Consider the following 19,518-nt stretch of genomic DNA (forward strand, 5'->3'; position numbering starts at 1 on the left):
TTCATCTCCAAAGCGAAGGGAATGTGATGAGGGAGACGTTATTGTGGATTACTTGGTAATTTGTGTTATAAGTAAATGTTTGATTTCAAAACTTGTAAGGGACTACGGGAGTTCAAAGATGGGTTTCAGATGGTCCATGAATTCCCTGAATTTGCATGCACATTTTTCTAGGCAGAATTTTCTGGCGTTTCAAAGATCTCAGACCCAACAACCTGAGGAAGGTGCCTTAGACCAGGATTCACTTAAAAAAACATGTTAAAACAAAACAATAATAAACACCAGCCTAGAAATCTCAGTAACATTTAAAAATAAAAAGAACCACTCAGATGATGGAGGAGGGGGTTTTATTTTTTTGCCAGCTCAACTTGTGGGATCTTAGTTCCCCCACCAGGTATTGAACCGTGCCCTCAAGCAGTGAAAGCATGGAGTCCTAACCACTGGACCACCACTGAACTCCAACACAGAATATCTTACATTAAGTTGTTAATCGTGAAAAACTATATCTATCTAGATAAAGTAGGGTAACATTTGCCCGGGATAGAGGATCTCACCAAGCAAAGCAGATCAAGGACAGTGAACAGCATTGCAAAACTGGAAGGTACCACAGCACATGTTGGTGAAATTTATAGGTTGTATAGTACTAAGGCGAACTTTATAGGATGGCAAGAAACTGGCAAAACTTTTTTTTTTTTTTTTTTGCCTGCCCTGCTAGGCAGGTGGGATCTTGGTTCCTCAACCAGGGATGGAAACTGTGCCCCCTGCAATACATGTGAGGAGTCTTAACCACTGGACCACCAGGAAAGCCCCAAAGTCATATTAAGACCATAATGAAACAATGTATGTTGGAACACACATTAGAAAGGCATCAAATCAATAGAATTGAAAAGAAATACTTTATTTACATGAAGCGTTAGAATACCAATAAAATTGTTTAATTAGGGAAGGGTTAAAATATACACGGACATAGCTGCAAAAATCCTGAAGGGTATTTCTGGGTATTTTAGTAGGTCTTTGAGATTGTGAGGCCTGGTATTTTTAATGGGTCTAACATTAAGAAAACTTATAGTCTTTTTTTTTCCTTGACAGAATTCTACTTGCACTAGATTATGACTACCAGTCGTAATTACATTATGGTCAGATTTTGGCTCCCAAGTAAATTGAGGGGGAGGGGGCAAACAAGGAAAAGGAGAGGAGTCTTTCGAGCTAGCTGGATGAGAGGTGGTAAAGGCAGGAAGTGAGGTTACAGGAATTGTGTATATAAGAAGGTGGAAATAATCTTACTCACCAGAATTTCTCTTGGGAAAACACTAATATATGTTGGCAGATTTCTTCTTAGAATGAGATAGAACTTCCTCCCTTAACATTAGGATTAAGCACAACAAAAACTGGTCACAAAATTGCATCTAATGTTCCAATAGTATATTTAACTGAAGGGCTCTTTTTTTTTTTCTATTGCTAAGCAGTGAGTTTAAGAAGGTAATGGAGCTGGAGGTGGAAGTGGGGGGACTCATTATCTAGCAAGAAAAAAGAAGCTTAAGTGATAAACCTGAGAGGGAAGGACAAACAGAAAATTTTTCAGTGGCAGTTTGTTGAAGAAGGGAGCTCTGAAAACAGAATGTCTAACAGGATATGAACCTCCTTCTCCACTTCTTACACACCAAAATCTTCAGTAAAGCCAGTATTACACATGGGTATGTTTGTGTGAAGGGATCCTTTGTGGGGAGCATAAAGAGGTGCTGAGTTCTATATTAAGGGCTGGCAAGGGGTGTATGTGCCAATAAAATGTTCAAACAGGAATCAGAAGTTAAGAGAATGGGTGACATCCAGGTTTCATGTGAGAAAGATATGTTTGGGTATAATTCAATTTGAGCTTGAGCAATGAAAAAAGGAATGAGAGCACACTGCTGTTTTGTTTGTCTGTTTTTAAAAAGAGAGGACCCACATCATAGGGAGGCTGTAAAAATAAAAATGTAAACTGTCTTAGCATTGTTCTGACACATAGTAAAAATTCAATAAATACTAGTGATTAGTATTAGTGTAATAAAGAGATTAAAGAATAAAACACTGAAGATACATAAAGTTAAATTTTTTAAAAAGAGTCGAGGAATTACTGGGCTGGTTGAAACTTGAGATCATTTAGTTCAACTCCCCTTATTTTACAGATGAGGAAACTACAGATCAGCAGGTGAAGTGCCTTATTCAAGGTCTAGTTCTTAGACCAAATCCCAAGCCTGCTGGATTCTCATTAGTGCAATTCCCACTACCTCAGAAAGACTGCCTCAGAAACACTGACACATGAAAATTTGAGGATGTGTTTCCTTGGAGGAAAAAAAAACACATAGGAGAACACTGAAAACACATGTAGAGATGTTGAAGAAAGAGAATTCCAAGGTCAAGGGCAAAATGAGAAGAGGCTATCACATTCTGGTCCATGAACCAAGGCCCCCAACAGTGGTCATGAGGGCTTAAGTGCTTTGGCAAGGCAGGGCCTGGTCAGTCAGGTCAATCTGCTCATCACTGTGGCCTGGTGCCTGCTGACAATGAAGTTGCACAGTCCTCTTTGAGCTACTTCCTGACACAGGATCTGTCAGCAGCAGCAGCAGCAGGAACTGGGGCCAAAAGTGAATGCAGCAGAGTTCTTGCGAGCAGTCAGTCTGAGCAGCTGTGAAAGAGCTGCTTCTACGCATGTTGAGTGGCCTGGCCTCACTTGTTTATCCCCTGGTCTTGCTAATCAGCCCCTCTGGATTCTGAGGGCCTTCACTTATGATCCTGTAAATTGCCTGTCAGTTTCCTCCATCAGGGTACCTCTTCAAATCACTGAGGAAGCCCTAGATGGGAAATGACCCAAGTTTCCTGCTTCTTCATTAATACTGCCATCTTCTCAGGAAACTTGATAGAGAGTTTGGAACATTTTGAAGCCAATAAAGCTTACTAAATCCCAATGCTAAACAGTGTAAAAGACAGAGAGGTATGTCTCCTAGGCCATGACTTTAACATTTCAGGGGTTAATATTCAAGGAATCAACTCTGCCATTCCTAGGAGGTGGTGGAATCACGTTCCTCCGTTTTTCCTGAATAGTAACAATTTGGGCTAGATGGCTGGTGCAGACCCCAATGTTATGTGATCCACTGCGGGTAAGGAGGAAAGGGAGGAAAAAGGAAAGAGGAGAATTAAGGCCTGAAACAGCTTTTATGATTTAACTCAGTACAGTGAAACTTCTCAATGAACAGTTCATAAAAGTGCTTCATCCTTTTTTGTCCAGCTGCTTAAATAAAAATCAGTGCAAGGACAGGGGAGGTTCTGCCCATTCATCTGATCTGAGAACTTGAGGTGCAGATTAAGAACATAAAGTCTGACTTCAGCTTTTCCCTCAGAAGCCTTTCCTGTTTCGCAGATCATTCCATACAGTGGACACTTTGATGTCGGAGGAGGTGAGAGCTCCGACTGAAGGTCTTCTGGCATTCTTGGCACTCGTAAGGCTTCTCTCCAGTGTGAATTCTCTGATGTATGATTAGCTGGGAATGCTGGCTGAATGTCTTCTCACATTCATTACATTCATAAGGTTTCTCTCCAATGTGGATTTTCTGGTGGAGAAGCAGCTCAGAGTTGTCCCAAAAGGTTCTGGCGCATTCATTACACTGATGAGGTTTCTCTCCAGTATGAATTCTCTGGTGGACAATAAGGTGAGAGGTCCGCCTAAAAGCCTTCCCACACTCAAAGCACTCATAGGGTTTCTCTCCAGTGTGAATTCTCTCGTGTCTAAGAAGTTCCGAGTTCCCCCTAAAGGCCTTCCCACATTCCTTACAAACATAGGGCTTCTCACCAGTATGAATTCTAATATGCCTGATTATCTCTGAGTTCTGGCCAAAAGTTTTCCCACATTCATTACATTCATACGGTTTGTCTCCTGTGTGAATTCTTTGATGCCGGATGAGCTCGGAACTCTGCCCGAAGCCTTTCCCACACTCGTTACACAGATAGGGTTTTTCTCCGGTATGAATTTTCTGGTGTCTGATAAGGCCTGAGCTATGCTTGAAGGCTTTGCCACACTCGTTGCATTCATGGTATCTTTCTTCAGTATGAATTCTCTGATGCTGAATAAGCTGTGAGCTAACCCTAAAGGTCTTCCCACATTCATTACATTCATATGGTTTTTCCCCAGTGTGGATTCTCTGATGTAGGATAAGGGCTGAATTCTGACTGAAAGCTTTACCACATTCTTCACATTTGTAAGGTCTCTCTCCAGTGTGAATTCTATGATGGTGGATGAGATGTGAACTCTGAATGAAGGCCTTTCCACATTCACTACAGGCAAAGGGCTTCTCTCCAGCGTGAATTCTCAGGTGCCTTCGAAGGCTTGAGTTAGTTCCAAATGTTTTTCCACATTCTTTGCATTCGAAGGGTTTCTCTCCACTATGAACTCTCATATGCTGAATAAGATGTGAGTTCTGATTAAAGGCTTTCCCACATTCTTTGCATGTATGAGGCTTTTCTCCCACAGAACTTCTGTGTGTTTTGTTAGGTCCTAAATTCTCTATGAATTTCTGGCCAGAAGTAGCAAATGTGCTAACTTCCTCTACTGTGGTGTCTCCCTGACGTGTGAGCAGGTTTGAGCTGAGTCTGCAGACTCGCTCACTCTCATCCTTCTCCTGATCTTTCTCACTGGAGGGTGATTTCTTAAAGATAATCAACTCTGATGCAAAGTCTCTCTCCTCAGACGACTCCTGCCCCAGAATCTTTTCTGTGGACTCTCCGGAATGCCCCTCCAATATGTCTTCTTCACACACTGCTCCAAACTCACGACCCTGGCACACCACCTTTGAAAGTTTTTCTTCCATTTGTTCTAAAAATTCCCCATGTGGCTGAGATTCTTCAGAAATTTCTTCCTTGGGTATTACCTCCTTGTTCTCAGTCCCCATCTCACAATCTGAAATGAGAGAAGTAAGTCTGTGAAGTGGCTGTATCATAGCTAAATGAAGCCCATGCTAGGAAGTACGGAGCTCGACAGGGTTCTGACAGCACTCTTTGTATCTGGTGAGATTACAGGATGCTATGGAAGAGAAGAGAAAGATTCAGGATTATGGTGGACATGCTACACAAATAGCAGACGCTGACTGAAGAGAGTGAGAGGAATGATCAGAGGAAGAGATTTAAGGCTAGAGACAGGAAATGGATGGTAAGAAGATGCTGATAAAAGTTCCATAACATTAACAGTGAGTTGGGACAGAACCTGAGGTTGGTAAGGAAAACATTTAGGAAAATTGTGACCACATTAATAGATAATATATGGAAAAGGTTGGGAGAAGGGATGACTAATGACTAATATAAAATAAAAATGACTAATATGACTTTGGAGTTTATAAAGGAAGTAACCAGAAATAGTAGCAAGAAGAGCTATCTTTAGCCCAGTGCTGTGGTGTTCACCAGCTCTACAGAACAGGGGATTGTATATGTTGTAGGGGTCACCCATTCAGAAGGTTAATGTGACTTAGCTACAACGTGCACAGAAGGAACCACACTTGACTCCCTTATATTTGGATGAAGTAAGGTTCTAGCTTAATTTTCCTCCAGACAGTTACTAAACTGTATCAATACCTAATTTTCCCTACTAATTTGAAATGCCTCCTATACAACAGTCTAAAATTCCACATATATATAGATATATATATTATAGATATAGATAAATAGATAGATATCTGGATCAATTTCCAGACTCCTTTCAGTTCTCCTGATCTGTCTACTCCTTCTCTAATACCAAACTGTTCAACCTACTGTAGCTTAAAAAGTTTTAATATGTTAGAGAAAGTTCTCTCTTATTAGTCTTTTACAAAAACTTCCTGTCTATTCTATTTTTCCAAATGAATTTTAGTAAGTTTGAAAATTTCCAAACTTACCCTGATGCTTTTATATCTATCACATCTCTGTATGTCTTCTCTTTTAGTGAGTTTTTCTTATATTTTCTAACTGGTTTTATTATATATATGTTTGCAATGTTGTTTTACTTACAAGTATTATAATTGGTCCCTTTATGTAATTTTCTTAGCACTTTTATAAATCTAAAAGCTTGTATTTTTTAAAAGACGTCTAAAATGCTATCGCAAGGATTTTTAGTTGTCTATCCCAATCTTCCCTCTTCCTCACCTCATCAACAACAGAATAATGAATTTACTTTTGTAGCAACAAGGCTACCTAAGGAAATGTATTCTCTAGCCTTCTTTGCAGCTAGATTTGGTGACATCACCAACTTCTGGCCAACAAGACAGTAAAATGCAAATGAAAGCACAAGGGACTTCTGGGATATCTACTTAAAGGTAAGGGGATACATTTCTTCACCTTCCTTGCAGCTGTGCCTGGGGCATTAGGTGACAGCTGGAGTGCCACCTCAGACCATGCGTTCACCAGCATGCCCTGGACCAGAGCAGGAAGGACCCTGGGTCCCTGGTGACTCTGTGAAGCTGCCAGACCAGCCCTGGAATGCCTGCCTCTGGATTTATTTTATCTAAGAGAGAAATGAGGTTTTTCTTTGCTTAAGTCTTTATGGTATTTTTATTTATGAAGTCAAACTTGCTACTAACAGGTACAATGGCCCCAGAGATTTAGCAAGGGTAATAGTAGTAGTGTGAATGAAGAGGAAACAGACTACAGAAATGTTTGAGAGAACAAATCCTCTAAGACTTGGGGTATGACTGAATGCAGGCATGAGATAGGTATAATTAGATGGAGAATGATACCACCAAGGTTGGGAATATTGAGGAATAGCTAGTTTAGGAGGGAAGATGACAAGTGAGCTCTGTTTTGGACAAAATGAGTTTCAACACATCCATACAGAAGTATCAAAGAATCAGCCAAAATATATTGGTCTAAAGCTTACAGCAGTCAAGACAAGAGATACAGATTTGACAGTATTCCGCATAAGCAGTAATGAATACAGCGTGAGAACTGTCAGATACTGAAGACAGAAACCTAGAAAGCCAAAGCCAACATTCAAGAGTACTCCAGTTAAATTCCATGTTCACTCCAGATCCTTCAACTTTTCTCCATCCTGCTCTCTGCCCCAGAAGGCTAACCTACACAGCACTCACCAACAGGCCCTCTGGCTTCCAGTTGTGTTTTACCAATGGGGAGCCCCAACAGGAGGCTGAAAGGAGGGAGGAGAGTGAGGTCAGAGTATTTATCCTTCTGGTTCCTTCCTATGAGGTCTCCTTAAGCTCCTGGTGCCCTTCAACTGAAGTTCTTTACTCGTCTCAAAGAGTCTGTCCTACCCAACTGTCTCATATGGGTTCCAGAACCTCTCCTACCTCTTATCTCTTCTGGTCGAGGGCTGGTGACTACTCTGCTATTGCCAGTCCCAGGTTCCTCAACGCCCTTCCCACACCCACACCTTTTACAACTAACTTCTTTGCAAATAAACCCTACTCAAATTATCCTAATTTGAGCGAAGTACCTGTTTCCTGTTAGGACCCTAATGATAAAGGGGTAGTGAGAGGAATATAAGCCCTGCTGCTGCTGCTGCTAAGTCACTTCAGTCGTGTCCGACTCTGTGTGACCCCATAGACGGAAGCCCACCAGGCTCCCCCGTCCCTGGGATTCTCCAGGCAAGAACACTGGAGTGGGTTGCCATTTCCTTCTCCAATGTGTAAAAGTGAAAAGTGAAAGTGAAGTCGCTCAGTCGTGTCCGACCCTTAGCGACCCCATGGACTGCAGGCTACCAGGCTCCTCCATCCATGGGATTTTCCAGGCAAGAGTACTGGAGTGGCTTGCCATCGCCTTCTCCGAAATATATGTCTACATACTCCCTATCCATAAATCTTAACAACTTGGTGATTGCTTATAATGGACCTCACTTGTGCAGCATTGGATAAATGCAGATGTTTATTTTATGGCATATTCTCACCAATTCACATGATTTTTTCTGAGTTATAATGTCTAGTGATTCATTTGTTGATTTCTGTATATAATTAGGCATAAAATAGTTTATTTACAAATTTGTCTAAAGAATTTCTCCATATAAATTTTGTATGTGTACTTAGCCAAAGTGGGGAGGAACCCAGAGTTCTCCTTCTTTATCTTGACAATATTTGGATATATCCGGAGTACACATTACATCTGGTTCCGGACACATGTTCCTCCCTGGCCCCTCTTTGGCCTTCTTTTGAATAACCAGTCTATATATAAAATGCATTCCTTTATTCTCTTGTAACATTATATCAAGATCAATAATATAAGCCCTACAGGAAGAGAAAGAAGGGTTAATGAAGTACCAGAATACAGAGGCGGAGGTCACCAAGGCCATGGCAGAGGGAACAACAAAGCATCACACGCAGCTGATAGATCCAGTAGGACAAGAACTGGAAAACGTCTGCCGAGTAGTTACAGATGACGTGTGAGAACAGAGTCAGTGGAATGACAGCAGCAGAAACCAGGTGGCAGTGGACTGATGAGTAAAATTTGCTGCTTCTTTCAGAAAATTTAGATGAAAGGAGAGGACCAAGATGGGCACTAGTGCAAAAGGCCAGAGAAAATAAGAAAAGGATTTTCTCCAATGGGAGAGAGTTGAATATGCTTATGTTAGAAAGGATGGTGCCAGTAGAGAGAAAGCTTAAGAGGGAAGAAAAGATGAGATTAGTGAAGAAATGAAGATTCTCAGAGGCAGGAGAGACTGGGGAAGGGCAAAGGGGGGATTTTTGGGGTGCCCTTTGTACTGCCCTTTTTCTCTGCCCAGCCTCCAGTCATCCATAGGATCATACCCTGAGACCTCCCGAGTCATTCAGGGGTGCAGCCCTGGTAAGCTCCCTCCCCTGACACCTGGAAGGAACCTGATCTTCTACTGGAATCCTAAAGTCTTGGAAGCTCTTTCTGCTACCCCTAAAAATGAACTGGAATCTTCTTCAACTTTCCCCTACTCAGTGCCTTCTCTAATTTTCCCATGGAAAAAAGGCAGACCCTCAAAACCTGGATTTCCCCTTTCCTTGAAGTTTTTGAAAATTATAGATAATGTGTACCTATATAACTGTCAGACTTCATAGTAGAGAACTTAGCTCTCTTCTTCAACCATAGTACTATTTGAGTTAGGAAGCGCTGTCTTAAATAAATTTCTCTCTAATGCTCATCCAAGAACAAGTTCCACAAGTCAGTATTTCAGTCCCTGTCTACTTCTGACCCCTCTCTGGCCTTTCCTTTTCACCACCATCTCTCCTATAGTTACTTCTTTTCTATCATCTAGCTCCTTACAAAATCAGCATTCATAAAACTCACATCTGTCTCACACCATATGGAAAATCATGTGTTCACAGAAAAACAAGATACAAGACATAGAAGTTAGGCATGTATATCTATCCCCAACTTCAACACCTGGTTCAAAATTCTAATCCAGAAAGTCTTCCCCAATTAAATTTTGCCCCCTCTGATTATTTTTACTTTCCATTCCACCAGTGGAAATGGCAACCCACTCCAGTGTTCTTGCCTGGAGAATCCCAGGGACGGGGGAGCCTGGTGGGCTTCCGTCTATGGGGTTGCGCCGAGTCGGACACGACTGAAGTGACTTAGCAGCAGCAGCAGCAGCAGTGCCACAATATTAATGCCATTTGTTAAATATTATTTTGTTTTATAGATACCTTCTCATGTATAAATAAAACCATCCTTCTTTTTTTCTTTTGGCCACACTTGGAGGCATGTAGGATCTTAGTTTCCAACCAGAACTGGAACCCATGGACCCTGTAGTGGAAGTGCGGAGTCTTAACTACTGAACTGCCAGGGAAGTCCCAAAGTCATCCTCCTTTTGACTGATTTTCCCAGAGGCACAGATACACATTAGACCTTGTCCTCATGTGGAAACACTCCACTACTCATAGTACAAATTTCCTATGTTTCTCAATTTTTCTAAATTTAAAATGAGTTTTTCCTGGAGAGAGAGAAGATCTCTCAGGAGTAGGCTCAGCACTCTTAGTCCTCAGTTTGGGGGATGACAAGCGTCTGCTGGGTCTCCAAAGTTCAAAACAGAGTTTTCAACTCTGAAGATCTGTATTTCTTTTAATGCACTCAGAAATCCTCATTCACAAAATAATGATGCATAAACCAAATATCCACCAACTTATTAACCACGAGAAATGAAACTTTTAAAGGACCATACTGCCTACATGAGAAGCCACATAAAACTCAAAAATCTGTTCAGTGGGCTTGCAATCATAGCAGGAAGGTTTCTGTGTGTTTGTTTAATGAACGATCCCTAAATAATGATTCTTGGCCTGGGATTAGGTTAGATGCAGAAAAGTCAACTAGAAAAACCTCTAAAAATACTAACTTCCAGGTCCCACCTCAGATCTCTTAGAGTCAGAATCTCCAGGGATAGGCTAAGTCATCTGTTTCCTTCTTTAGACCATAAGTAAGGATGTTCTATTCATCTTGACATTCCCAGTGCCTAACATATTTTGGGTACCTGGTAAATACACAAGGAATTTGTGTACATGTCTTGTCTACACAAGGAATCTGTGGAACCCAGGAGGAAGAACTGGGTATTTCACTCATTTCTGTATCTCAAGAGCCTAGATCGGGGATCTGACACATTGCTGATGTCAGTAACTAGCTGTAAAAATAAGTTCCTTTAAAGCACTGTTATCTTCTTTTCCCTGTTGTCTCCCTGTTCCCACAATCAACAAGGCACTATTAACTCTGCGCTCAAACCTATCTCCTTTCCATAACTAACCCTCCTAAACCAATATCCCGTCTGCCGGCCCTGGGCACAAGCTGCCAGGAGACCTGGAGTTTTTGACACTGCCCGCCATTTCGTCCCCGCAGTTTACTTGGGGATGGAATATCTGAGGAAACCACGGCTCCCATCGGCCCCCACGTCAGGACCGAGGAAGGGGGTGTCCCTGCTGCTCCCTTCTGGCGACTGACAGGCAGGGAACCAGGGCTAGGACGGGCCCTGGCCGCGTCCAGGGTGTGTATAGGTGGGGACCCGGTGGGGGCTTGGGGGACCATAACGTCCAAGGTCATACATCGAACCCGGGTCTGGTAGGGGCCTAGACGTCGAATTTCCGCGGGGCTCGCGGGCCAGGGGTTCAGGAGCCAAGCGCCCTCCGCCCCCCGCCGGGACGGGATGAGGTCTCACCTCAGGCAGCTACCGCCCCACACTCGCTCCGGTCGGGCTCCCCAAGCTACTCCGCCCGTTCGCTCAGAACCCGCAGCTGTTGTCTTGGTTTCACGGGCGACGGGCATCAACCACTTCCGGTACCCCGGCAGTACTCCAGCCAATCAGCACGCGCCGCACTCCCGGGAGGAACAGGTGGTCGGCTGGCGGGCGACTACTCACCTTTTCCAAGCTTGCTTTGCCCCTGTTCTCGCCCTCATACGAGCCCCACCTCGCCGCTGCCTCCCACACCAGCTCCCTGAAGTGGCCTTTTGCGCCTGGCAATGCCCACTTCTGCCCGAGGATCACCGACAAGCTGGGTCCTCCGAGTTTCCTAGAACGGCTCCAGGAATGCACTTCCGCCCTGGAACCGGCCGCTCTGCACGCTGATGTCGCTCCCCAAGCATTGATCTGGACTCAAGAAATTGAAAGTTGGCTTCACTTTCTCCCAGGGCAGAGACTGTATCCTTAACGTCCCCATCTGCATCCCTTATCCCGTCACTCCCTTCGCTGACTCCATGAATCTGGTAAACACAGACCCCTACATCCTAGGAACAGGCCGGTCATTTGCTGGGGGCAAAGGGAAACCTACTCTTGAGGTCAAGGAGGGCTTACTGGAGGGAGTGATGTTTAGGCTGAAATCTGAAGGTTGAGCGGGAATTACCGGGGTTAAGAGTGAAGGGGACAGTGGTTCAGGCAGTGGGAACAGCATTCTACCATAACCTCCTTATTTCTTGAACAGCTTGATAGTTCTAAACTCAGCACCTGTGTACTTGTTACTTTCTCCGCCACAACTATCGAAGCCCACGCACCCTAGAGCTTCTGCTCTGCAACAACAAGAGAAGCTACCACAATGAGAAGCTGGAGTACAGCAATTGGAGAGTAGCCCATTGCCACAACTAGAGAAAAGCCCATGCAGCAATGGAAGACCCATCACAGCTGAAAAAAAAAAAAAATCTTTCAAAAGTGTGGTGTCTGAATCTGAAGCAGCTGGAATGATGGTTAGAAATGCAAACTCTCAGACCCCACTCACAGATCTCCTGAATCAGAAACTGAGGTTAAAGCTCAACAATCTGTGTTTTAACAAGCCCTTCAGGAGTTCTGATGCACTCTAAAATTTGGGTGTCACTGGTCCAGAAGTTCAGTTCAGTCACTCAGTCTTGTCTGACTCTTTGCCACCCCATGGAATGCAGCACACCAGGCTTCAATGTCCATCAGCAACTCCCGGAGATTACTCAAGCTCATGTCCATTGAGTCGGTGATGCCATCCAACCATCTCATCCTCTGTCATCCCCTTTTCCTTCCAGTCTTCAATCACTCCCAGCATCAGGGTCTTTTCAAATGAGTCAGCCCTTCGCATCAGGTGGCCAAAGTATTGGAGTTTCAGCTTCAGCATCAGTCATTACAATGAATATTAAGGACAGATTTCCTTTAGGATGGTCTGGTTGGATCTCCTTGCAGTCCAAGGGACTCAAGAGTCTTCTCCAACACCACAGTTCAAAAGCATCAATTCTTCAGCACTCAGCTTTCTTTACAGTCCAACTCTCACATCCATACATGACTACTGGAAAAAGCATAGCTTTGACTAGACAGACCTTTGTAGGCAAAGTAATGTCTATGCTTTCTAATATGCTGTCTAGGTTGGTCATAGCTTTTCTTCCAAGGAGCAAGCGTCTTTCAATTTCATGGCTGCAGTCACCATCTGCAGTGATTTTGGAGTCCAAAAAAATAGTCTTTTACTGTTTCCATTGTTTCCCCATCTATTTACCATGAAGTGATGGGACAAGATGCCATGATTTTAGTTTTCTGAATGTTGAGTTTCAAGCCAACTTTTTCACTCTTCTTTTTCACTTTCATCAAGAGGTTCTTTAGTTCTTCTTCACTTCCTGCCATGAGGGTGATGTCATCTGTGTATCTAAAGTTATTGATATTTCTCCCAGAAATCTTGATTCCAGCTTGTGCTTCATCCAGTGGGGCATTTCACGTCATACACTCTGCATATAAGTTAAATAAGCAGGGTGACAATATACAGCCTTGATGTACTCCTTTCCCAATTTGGAACCAGTCTGTTGTTCCATGACCAGTTCTAACTGTGCTTCTTGACCTGCATACAGATTTCTCAGGAGGCGTGTCAGGTGGTCTTATATTCCCATCTCTTCAGGAATTTTCCACAGTTTGTTGTGATCTACACAGTCAAAGATTTTGGTGTAGTCAATAAAGTAGAAGTAGATGTTTTTCTGGAACTCTCTTGCTTTTTTGATGATCCAATGGATGTTGGTAATTTGATCTCTGGTTCCGCTACCTTTTCTAAATCCAGCTTGAACATCTGGAATTTCACAGTTCACGTACTGTTGAAACCTGGCTTGGAGAATTTTGAGCATTACTTTGCTCAGTTCAGTTCAGTTCAGTCGCTCAGTCGTGTCCAACTCTCCACGACCCCATGAAACATAGCACGCCAGGCCTCCCTGTCCATCACCAACTCCCGGAGTTCACTCAAAGTCATGTCCACAGAGTCGGTGATGCCATCCAGCCATCTCATTCTCGGTTGTCCCCTTCTCCTCCCGCCCCCAACCTTTCCCAGCCAGACGTTAATAGTGTTTCATTTGATCAGCCCCAGTATGTGGGTTAAACAGGAAAAGGATAAGTTGTATTCTCCTAGCTACTCCCCTGCCTACCACCTGCTTCATAACACTAGCCAATTTTGAAGCCATCTGGAGCAACAGGGACCTACCAAGGGAAGAAGCCAAGGCATATGGTCCACAAATAGCCATTCTCATGACTGGGTATATGAGGATGTGTATGATCGGGTAGGGGCTGGTGTTTCACAGGCTCCTAACAGGTTCAGGGCTTCCATGGAATTGCTTCTTATATGTAAGTATGAGCAGTGTTGCTCCTCTTGAAAAAAAATGGCAGCCAGGAATGTCAGCCACCTCTTGAATTCACACAGAGATAGGAACATGGAAAATAAAAGGCATACAGCTCTTGCTCACCCTTGTCCCTTCTCTTCTCTCTATGGGAGATGTGGGGAGGAGGGCTACCAATACTGGCTACTCTCCTCTCTTAGACTTCAAAACCGTGCCACTTCTCAGTGTAGCTTACAACTCTGATTTGGACCTAGTGCTAATCATAATTATATTTTCTATCCTCTATGGACAACATTCCAAGCTACTACCAAACTGTTCACAACACCCTGGCCCCAAGATGGCGGCACCCAGCTCAGTGGCTACTGCTGCCTCCTGCAAGAGAGATGGAGGGGGCAGCGGCTTTGAATCGTGGCTAGATGGATGGCTGGAGGTGCTGGGAGTGGACTGAGCCATTTATGGCGCCTACATCTTGGGTGTCCTGCAGGAGGAGGAGGAAAAAGAGAAGCTGGATGCTCTGCAGGGTATTCTCTCTGCTTTCCTGGAAGAAGATTCCCTCCTTAATATCTGCAAGGAGATTGTGGAACGATGGTCAGAAACTCAGAATGTTGTCACCAAAGTGAAAAAAGAAGATGAAGTCCAGCCCATTGCCACCCTCATTGAGAAGCAGGCGCAGATCGTGGTGAAGCCCAGAATGGTGTCAGAAGAGGAGAAGCAGAGGAAAGCTGCCCTTCTGGCCCAGTATGCTGATGTGACAGATGAAGAGGAATATCCTTTCTGGAGTCTCGGCTCCATTCCCTGAGGCTCAAGAAAGTCAAAAGCCTTAGCTGGTTTTCACTGAACTCTGGGAAGTTGCCAGTCCCCCTCTATCAGTTCAGTTCAGTTCAGTTCAGTCGCTCAGTCGTGTCCGACTCTCCGCGACCCCATGAATCACAGCACGCCAGGCCTCCCTGTCCATCACCAACTCCCGGAGTTCACTCAAACTCATGTTCACAGAGTCGGTGATGCCATCCAGCCATCTCATTCTCCGTCGTCCCCTTCTCCTCCCGCCCCCAACCTTTCCCAGCATCAGAGTCTTTTCCAGTGAGTCAACTCGTTGCATGAGGTGGCCAAAGTATTGCAGTTTCAGCTTTAGCATCAGTCCCTCCAATGAACATCCAGGATTGATCTCCTTTAGAATGGACTGGTTGGATCTCCTTGCAGTATAAGGGACTCTCAAGAGTCTTCTCCAACACCAAAGTTCAAAAGCATCGATTCTTCGGCGATCAGCCTTCTTCACAGTCCAACTCTCACATCCATACATGACCACGGGAAAAACCATTGCCTTGACTAGACGGACCTTGGTTGGCAAAGTAATGTCTCTGCTTTTTAATATACTATCTAGGTTGGTCATAACTATAGCTTTATTATTTTTAAAAAATTATTTATTTCTTTGGCTACATCAGGTCTTAGTTGCTGCATGTGGGATTTGTTTAGTTGCACCATGCAAACTCTTGGTTAAAGCATGTGGGATCTAGTTCCCTGACCAGGCATTGAATCCCAGCCCCTTGCAACGGTAACAGGTAATGTTGGCCACTGGACCACCAGGGAAGCGCACCCTCCACCCCCACCCCACCAGAGCTTAATATTCTCCTCTAAAATGGCAGAGATTGTAGCCCTTTGTGGGCATGAGGAATGATGCCAGAATGGTTGATACTGGACTATTGCAATGTATATGTTCTTGAAAACTTCAGTGTGAAACAAATAATGCCTGAATGGACTATTTCTTATTGTGTTTTCAGAAAATAAGATCTAGCTATGATTCTTTTTTTAAAAAACTGAAATAGTTGATTTACAATTATGATTCTTCATATTTGTATAATACCTTTCTGTGAAGTACAGTGTTATGTGTATTAATACATCTTTGTAATTTTTATCATAGTTGATAAGGGAATGGAGGAAATAAGAGATGAATGAGTGATATTCCAGTGACTACATAATAAAAGTGACACCAAAATAAAAAAAAACTGTTCATAACAGCACTCAGTGTCCCCTGAGATTTAAATAAATGTAAATGTAAGTCTGTGAGGATTCTTGAAGAAATGACCAAAAGCACCCACCTTGAAAACCTTCATATCTTTCAAAATCCTTTTATCCCAGTGAATAATCCTGGGCCAGGGCCTGACCTAACACAGGGACCCTGGCTTGGTAGCTTTTTCTTCCTGTAAACAGCTCTTCTCTTTCAACTCCCCACATTCATTCTTTTTATCACCATCACCTCTCCCCTTGATCCTGCCTTCCTTTCAACTGCACCAACCTCACAGTACATTCAACACACCAGAGTCTCACTCAGCACGACACAAATGCATCCTGCCTTATGTGACTTAACCATTTCCTATGAACACACCTTTTCCCACACACAGAGTGCTCCTTGAGAGTCAGCACTCGGTTACACGTCCAGAAGAGCCACCAGTCATGCTGGGCCCATGTTCAGTAGAAAGCGACTGACCTGAAGTATTCATATCTCATCTCCACACACTACAGCAACCGGCTGAAGGTTAATCAAGGCTCAGTTAAGTCTTGAGTGTTCCCCTCACACCTCCAGCTATGAAGATGCAAGGAAGTAAAATACAAAGGCAATCTCCTTTTCTAGGGTTAACAATTACCCTGGGGAGCCCAGAGCAACCAGTTCTGAGCCTGATCCAGCAAGGTCATGTTAAAGAAAGAAAGAAAGTGAAGTCGCTCAGTCATGTCCAACTCTTTGCGACCCCATAGACTGTAGCCCACCAGGCTCCTCTATCCATGGAATTTTCTAGGCAAGAGTACTGGAGTGAGTTGCCATTTCCTTCTCCAGGGGATCTTCCCAACCCAGGGATCGAACCCGGGTCTCTCGCGTTGCAGCAGACGCTTTACCATCTGAGCCATGTTAGCAGCTTAATGTCTGAGGTCATGTTAACATTGTGCCAAAACAGCACATCCTTCCTGGACAGGTTCTAAACAGAAGAGGTGCCTTCAAGGTCCTGTAAGGTCCACATCTCTCTCCCTCTCAGGTGAAACAATGGCCCCTTTCACATGGGATGTGTGTGTGTGTGTGTGCTCAGTCAGGTCTGACTCTTTGCAGCACCATGGACTGTAGCCCACAAGGCTCCTCCATCCATGGGATTTTTCAGGCACGAATACTGGAGTGGGTTGCCATTTCCTTCTCCAGGGGATCTTCCCCACACAGGGATCGAACCCTCATCTCCTTTGTCTCCTGCATTGACAGGTGGATTCTTTACCTGGGAAGAAAAGGCACCACCAGGGAAGACTTTCAACATGGGATAAAATGCAGCAACACCTGGAAATCTCACTCTCCAGTGACTGGGCCATGGTTCAGTGCCAGAAGACAGGCAGAGAAGAGAAGGCTGCTCTGGCAGAGGTGTCAGTGCTGGGCTTTGAGGAAGGAAAGCTGGAGGCGGTGGCAGGAAATGCACTGGAAACAGACAAAAGCAGAATGTACAAGGGAGCAAGTGATCAGAGGAAAAGGCAGAAGAAAACTGTAGCCCAGGGCATGAGGCTCCTCTCCAGGGCTCTGGAGTCTTCACAAGGTCAGCAAAATAATGAGCCCACCTGAGGAGTGTGAGCCCATGTGCTCAAGAGCCTGCGCTCTGCAACCAGAGAAAGCCTGTGGACCACAACAAAGACCCAGAACAGCCAAAAACAGAGCCCACATGTCACCAGGGCTAAGACAGCACCTCTCGTGTCTCTGTTCACTGAGCCCCTCATCACAACACTTCGAGAAACTGCTGCTAAGTATAGTCTGAATTGCCATGTGAGTGGAAATCATTTGCCATCCAGACCAAGGCAGTCCTAACAACATGGGAGGAGTGTTGTGTCCAAGTCCAAGTGTCTCCCACCATCACAGGGACACGTTAGTTCCCAATGTGACTACAGAACCTGTAGGAGGCCAGAATGACTCCTCACTCTATCTTCATGATGCTGTTTTTCCAGCTCAATATACAGCTCCTAAAAATCATGGATGATATTTGGGAAAGATGAAAACTTGAATTTGAAAAGATACATGCACCCCAACATTCATAACAACATTATTTACAATAGCCAAAACATGGAAGCAACCTAAATGTCCATCAAGAGATGAATGAACAAACAAGATGTGGTACATATGGAGACAATGGGATATGACTAAGTTATAAAAAAGAATGAAATACTGCCATTTGCAACAACATGGGTGGACCTAGAAATTATCATACTAAGTCAAAGACAAATATATGATGTCAGTTGTATGTGGAATCTAAAAATAATGATATAAATGAACTAATTTACAAGCCAGAAATAGACTCACATACATAGAAAATAAACTTATGGTTACCAAAGGGAGGAGGTGGTGGGAAGGGATAATGGAATTTAGGATTAACAGATACATACTACTATATATAAAATAGATAAACAGGGCTTCACTGGTGGCTCAGTGATAAAGAATCCACCTGCCAATGCAGGAGACATGGGTTTGATCCCTGGTCCAGGATGATCCTACATGCTGCGGAATAGCTAAACCCTTGCATCACAAATACTGAGCCTCTGCTCTAGAACCCAAGAGCTGTCACTACTGAAGCCCACACTCTCTAGAGCCTGAGCTCCACAACAAGAGAAGCCACTGCAATGGGAAGCCTTGCACAACAAGTAGACAGTAGTGCCTGCTCTCCAAAACTAGAGAAAAACTCACAGCAACAAAGACCCAAACAGCCAAAAATAATAATTAATTTAGAAAAATAAGGACCTTCCATAAAACACAGTGAACTATATACAGTATCTTGCAATAACCAATGATGGAAAAGAATTTTGAAAAAGGATGCATCCAATCTGTCTATATAACTTATCACTTTGCTGTATACCTGAAACTAGCACAACACGGTAAACCAACTACACTTCGATTTTTTAAAAAACCCTGGATGCACTATTCAGCACTTCAACAAGATCCTTTCTCTGTGATGCAACCTCTCAGGTTAATGTGATCCCTTTGCCATCGCCCACACTGTTTATTGTTCTTTGTACTTCGTTATCTCTTACACCATACTCCTACCCACAATGCTGTGCTTGGGTCCAATACCACTGAAATCCATAGTTGTGATGACCCTTTGGGGTCCCTCTAAAGCAAAAGTGTCCCTTTGTCTCTTGATGCTTAATTCTGCTGCCAACACCCACACGTTCTCTCTCTAGATTTATCTTGGGCTTGTTGTCTTCCTCCTTGTTCAAACTCTCTCTACCCCTGCAGCAGTGAGTTATTCACATGATCTTCAACTTCACTACATTCATGCCTTATACGAAATCACGATAAAGAGATGTTATTCAGGTAGGCAAAATACAGGCTTTGAGGCACAGTTTAAAAGAACAATAACAACAAATCCAAACCTTACAAATACTGAACATAGCTTCCAAAGCCCTCTCGTATATACTAGCCATGATCAGAGTCTCTGGAAGCTTTGGCTGTCTACAGTAGCTGCAGAAAAGTCCTTCACAGGCGAAGGTGGCTCAAAGGATTCAGTGGCTGGT

At 43.8% G+C, this 19,518-nt stretch overlaps 1 protein-coding gene and 1 pseudogene across 1 annotated transcript; one reads left to right on the forward strand and one right to left on the reverse strand.

The window, feature by feature from the left end:
* Window positions 1–878: 878 nt before the first annotated feature.
* On the reverse strand, window positions 879–11,298 carry ZFP3 (ZFP3 zinc finger protein). Its single transcript, XM_055404421.2, has 2 exons — window positions 11,111–11,298; window positions 879–4,927 (listed from the first exon to the last, which is right to left on the reverse strand). Exon 2 carries the CDS (start codon window positions 4,917–4,919, stop codon window positions 3,396–3,398), a length of 1,524 nt encoding a protein of 507 aa, XP_055260396.2. The 5' UTR covers window positions 4,920–4,927; window positions 11,111–11,298; the 3' UTR covers window positions 879–3,395.
* Window positions 11,299–14,329: 3,031 nt separating this feature from the next.
* On the forward strand, window positions 14,330–14,851 carry LOC129537062 (coiled-coil domain-containing protein 43 pseudogene; annotated as a pseudogene).
* Window positions 14,852–19,518: the final 4,667 nt, after the last annotated feature.

The sequence above is a fragment of the Moschus berezovskii genome, chromosome 20 (assembly GCF_049115385.1).
Source record: "Moschus berezovskii isolate FMDL1 chromosome 20, NW_MosBer_1.0, whole genome shotgun sequence".
NCBI lineage: Eukaryota > Metazoa > Chordata > Mammalia > Artiodactyla > Moschidae > Moschus > Moschus berezovskii.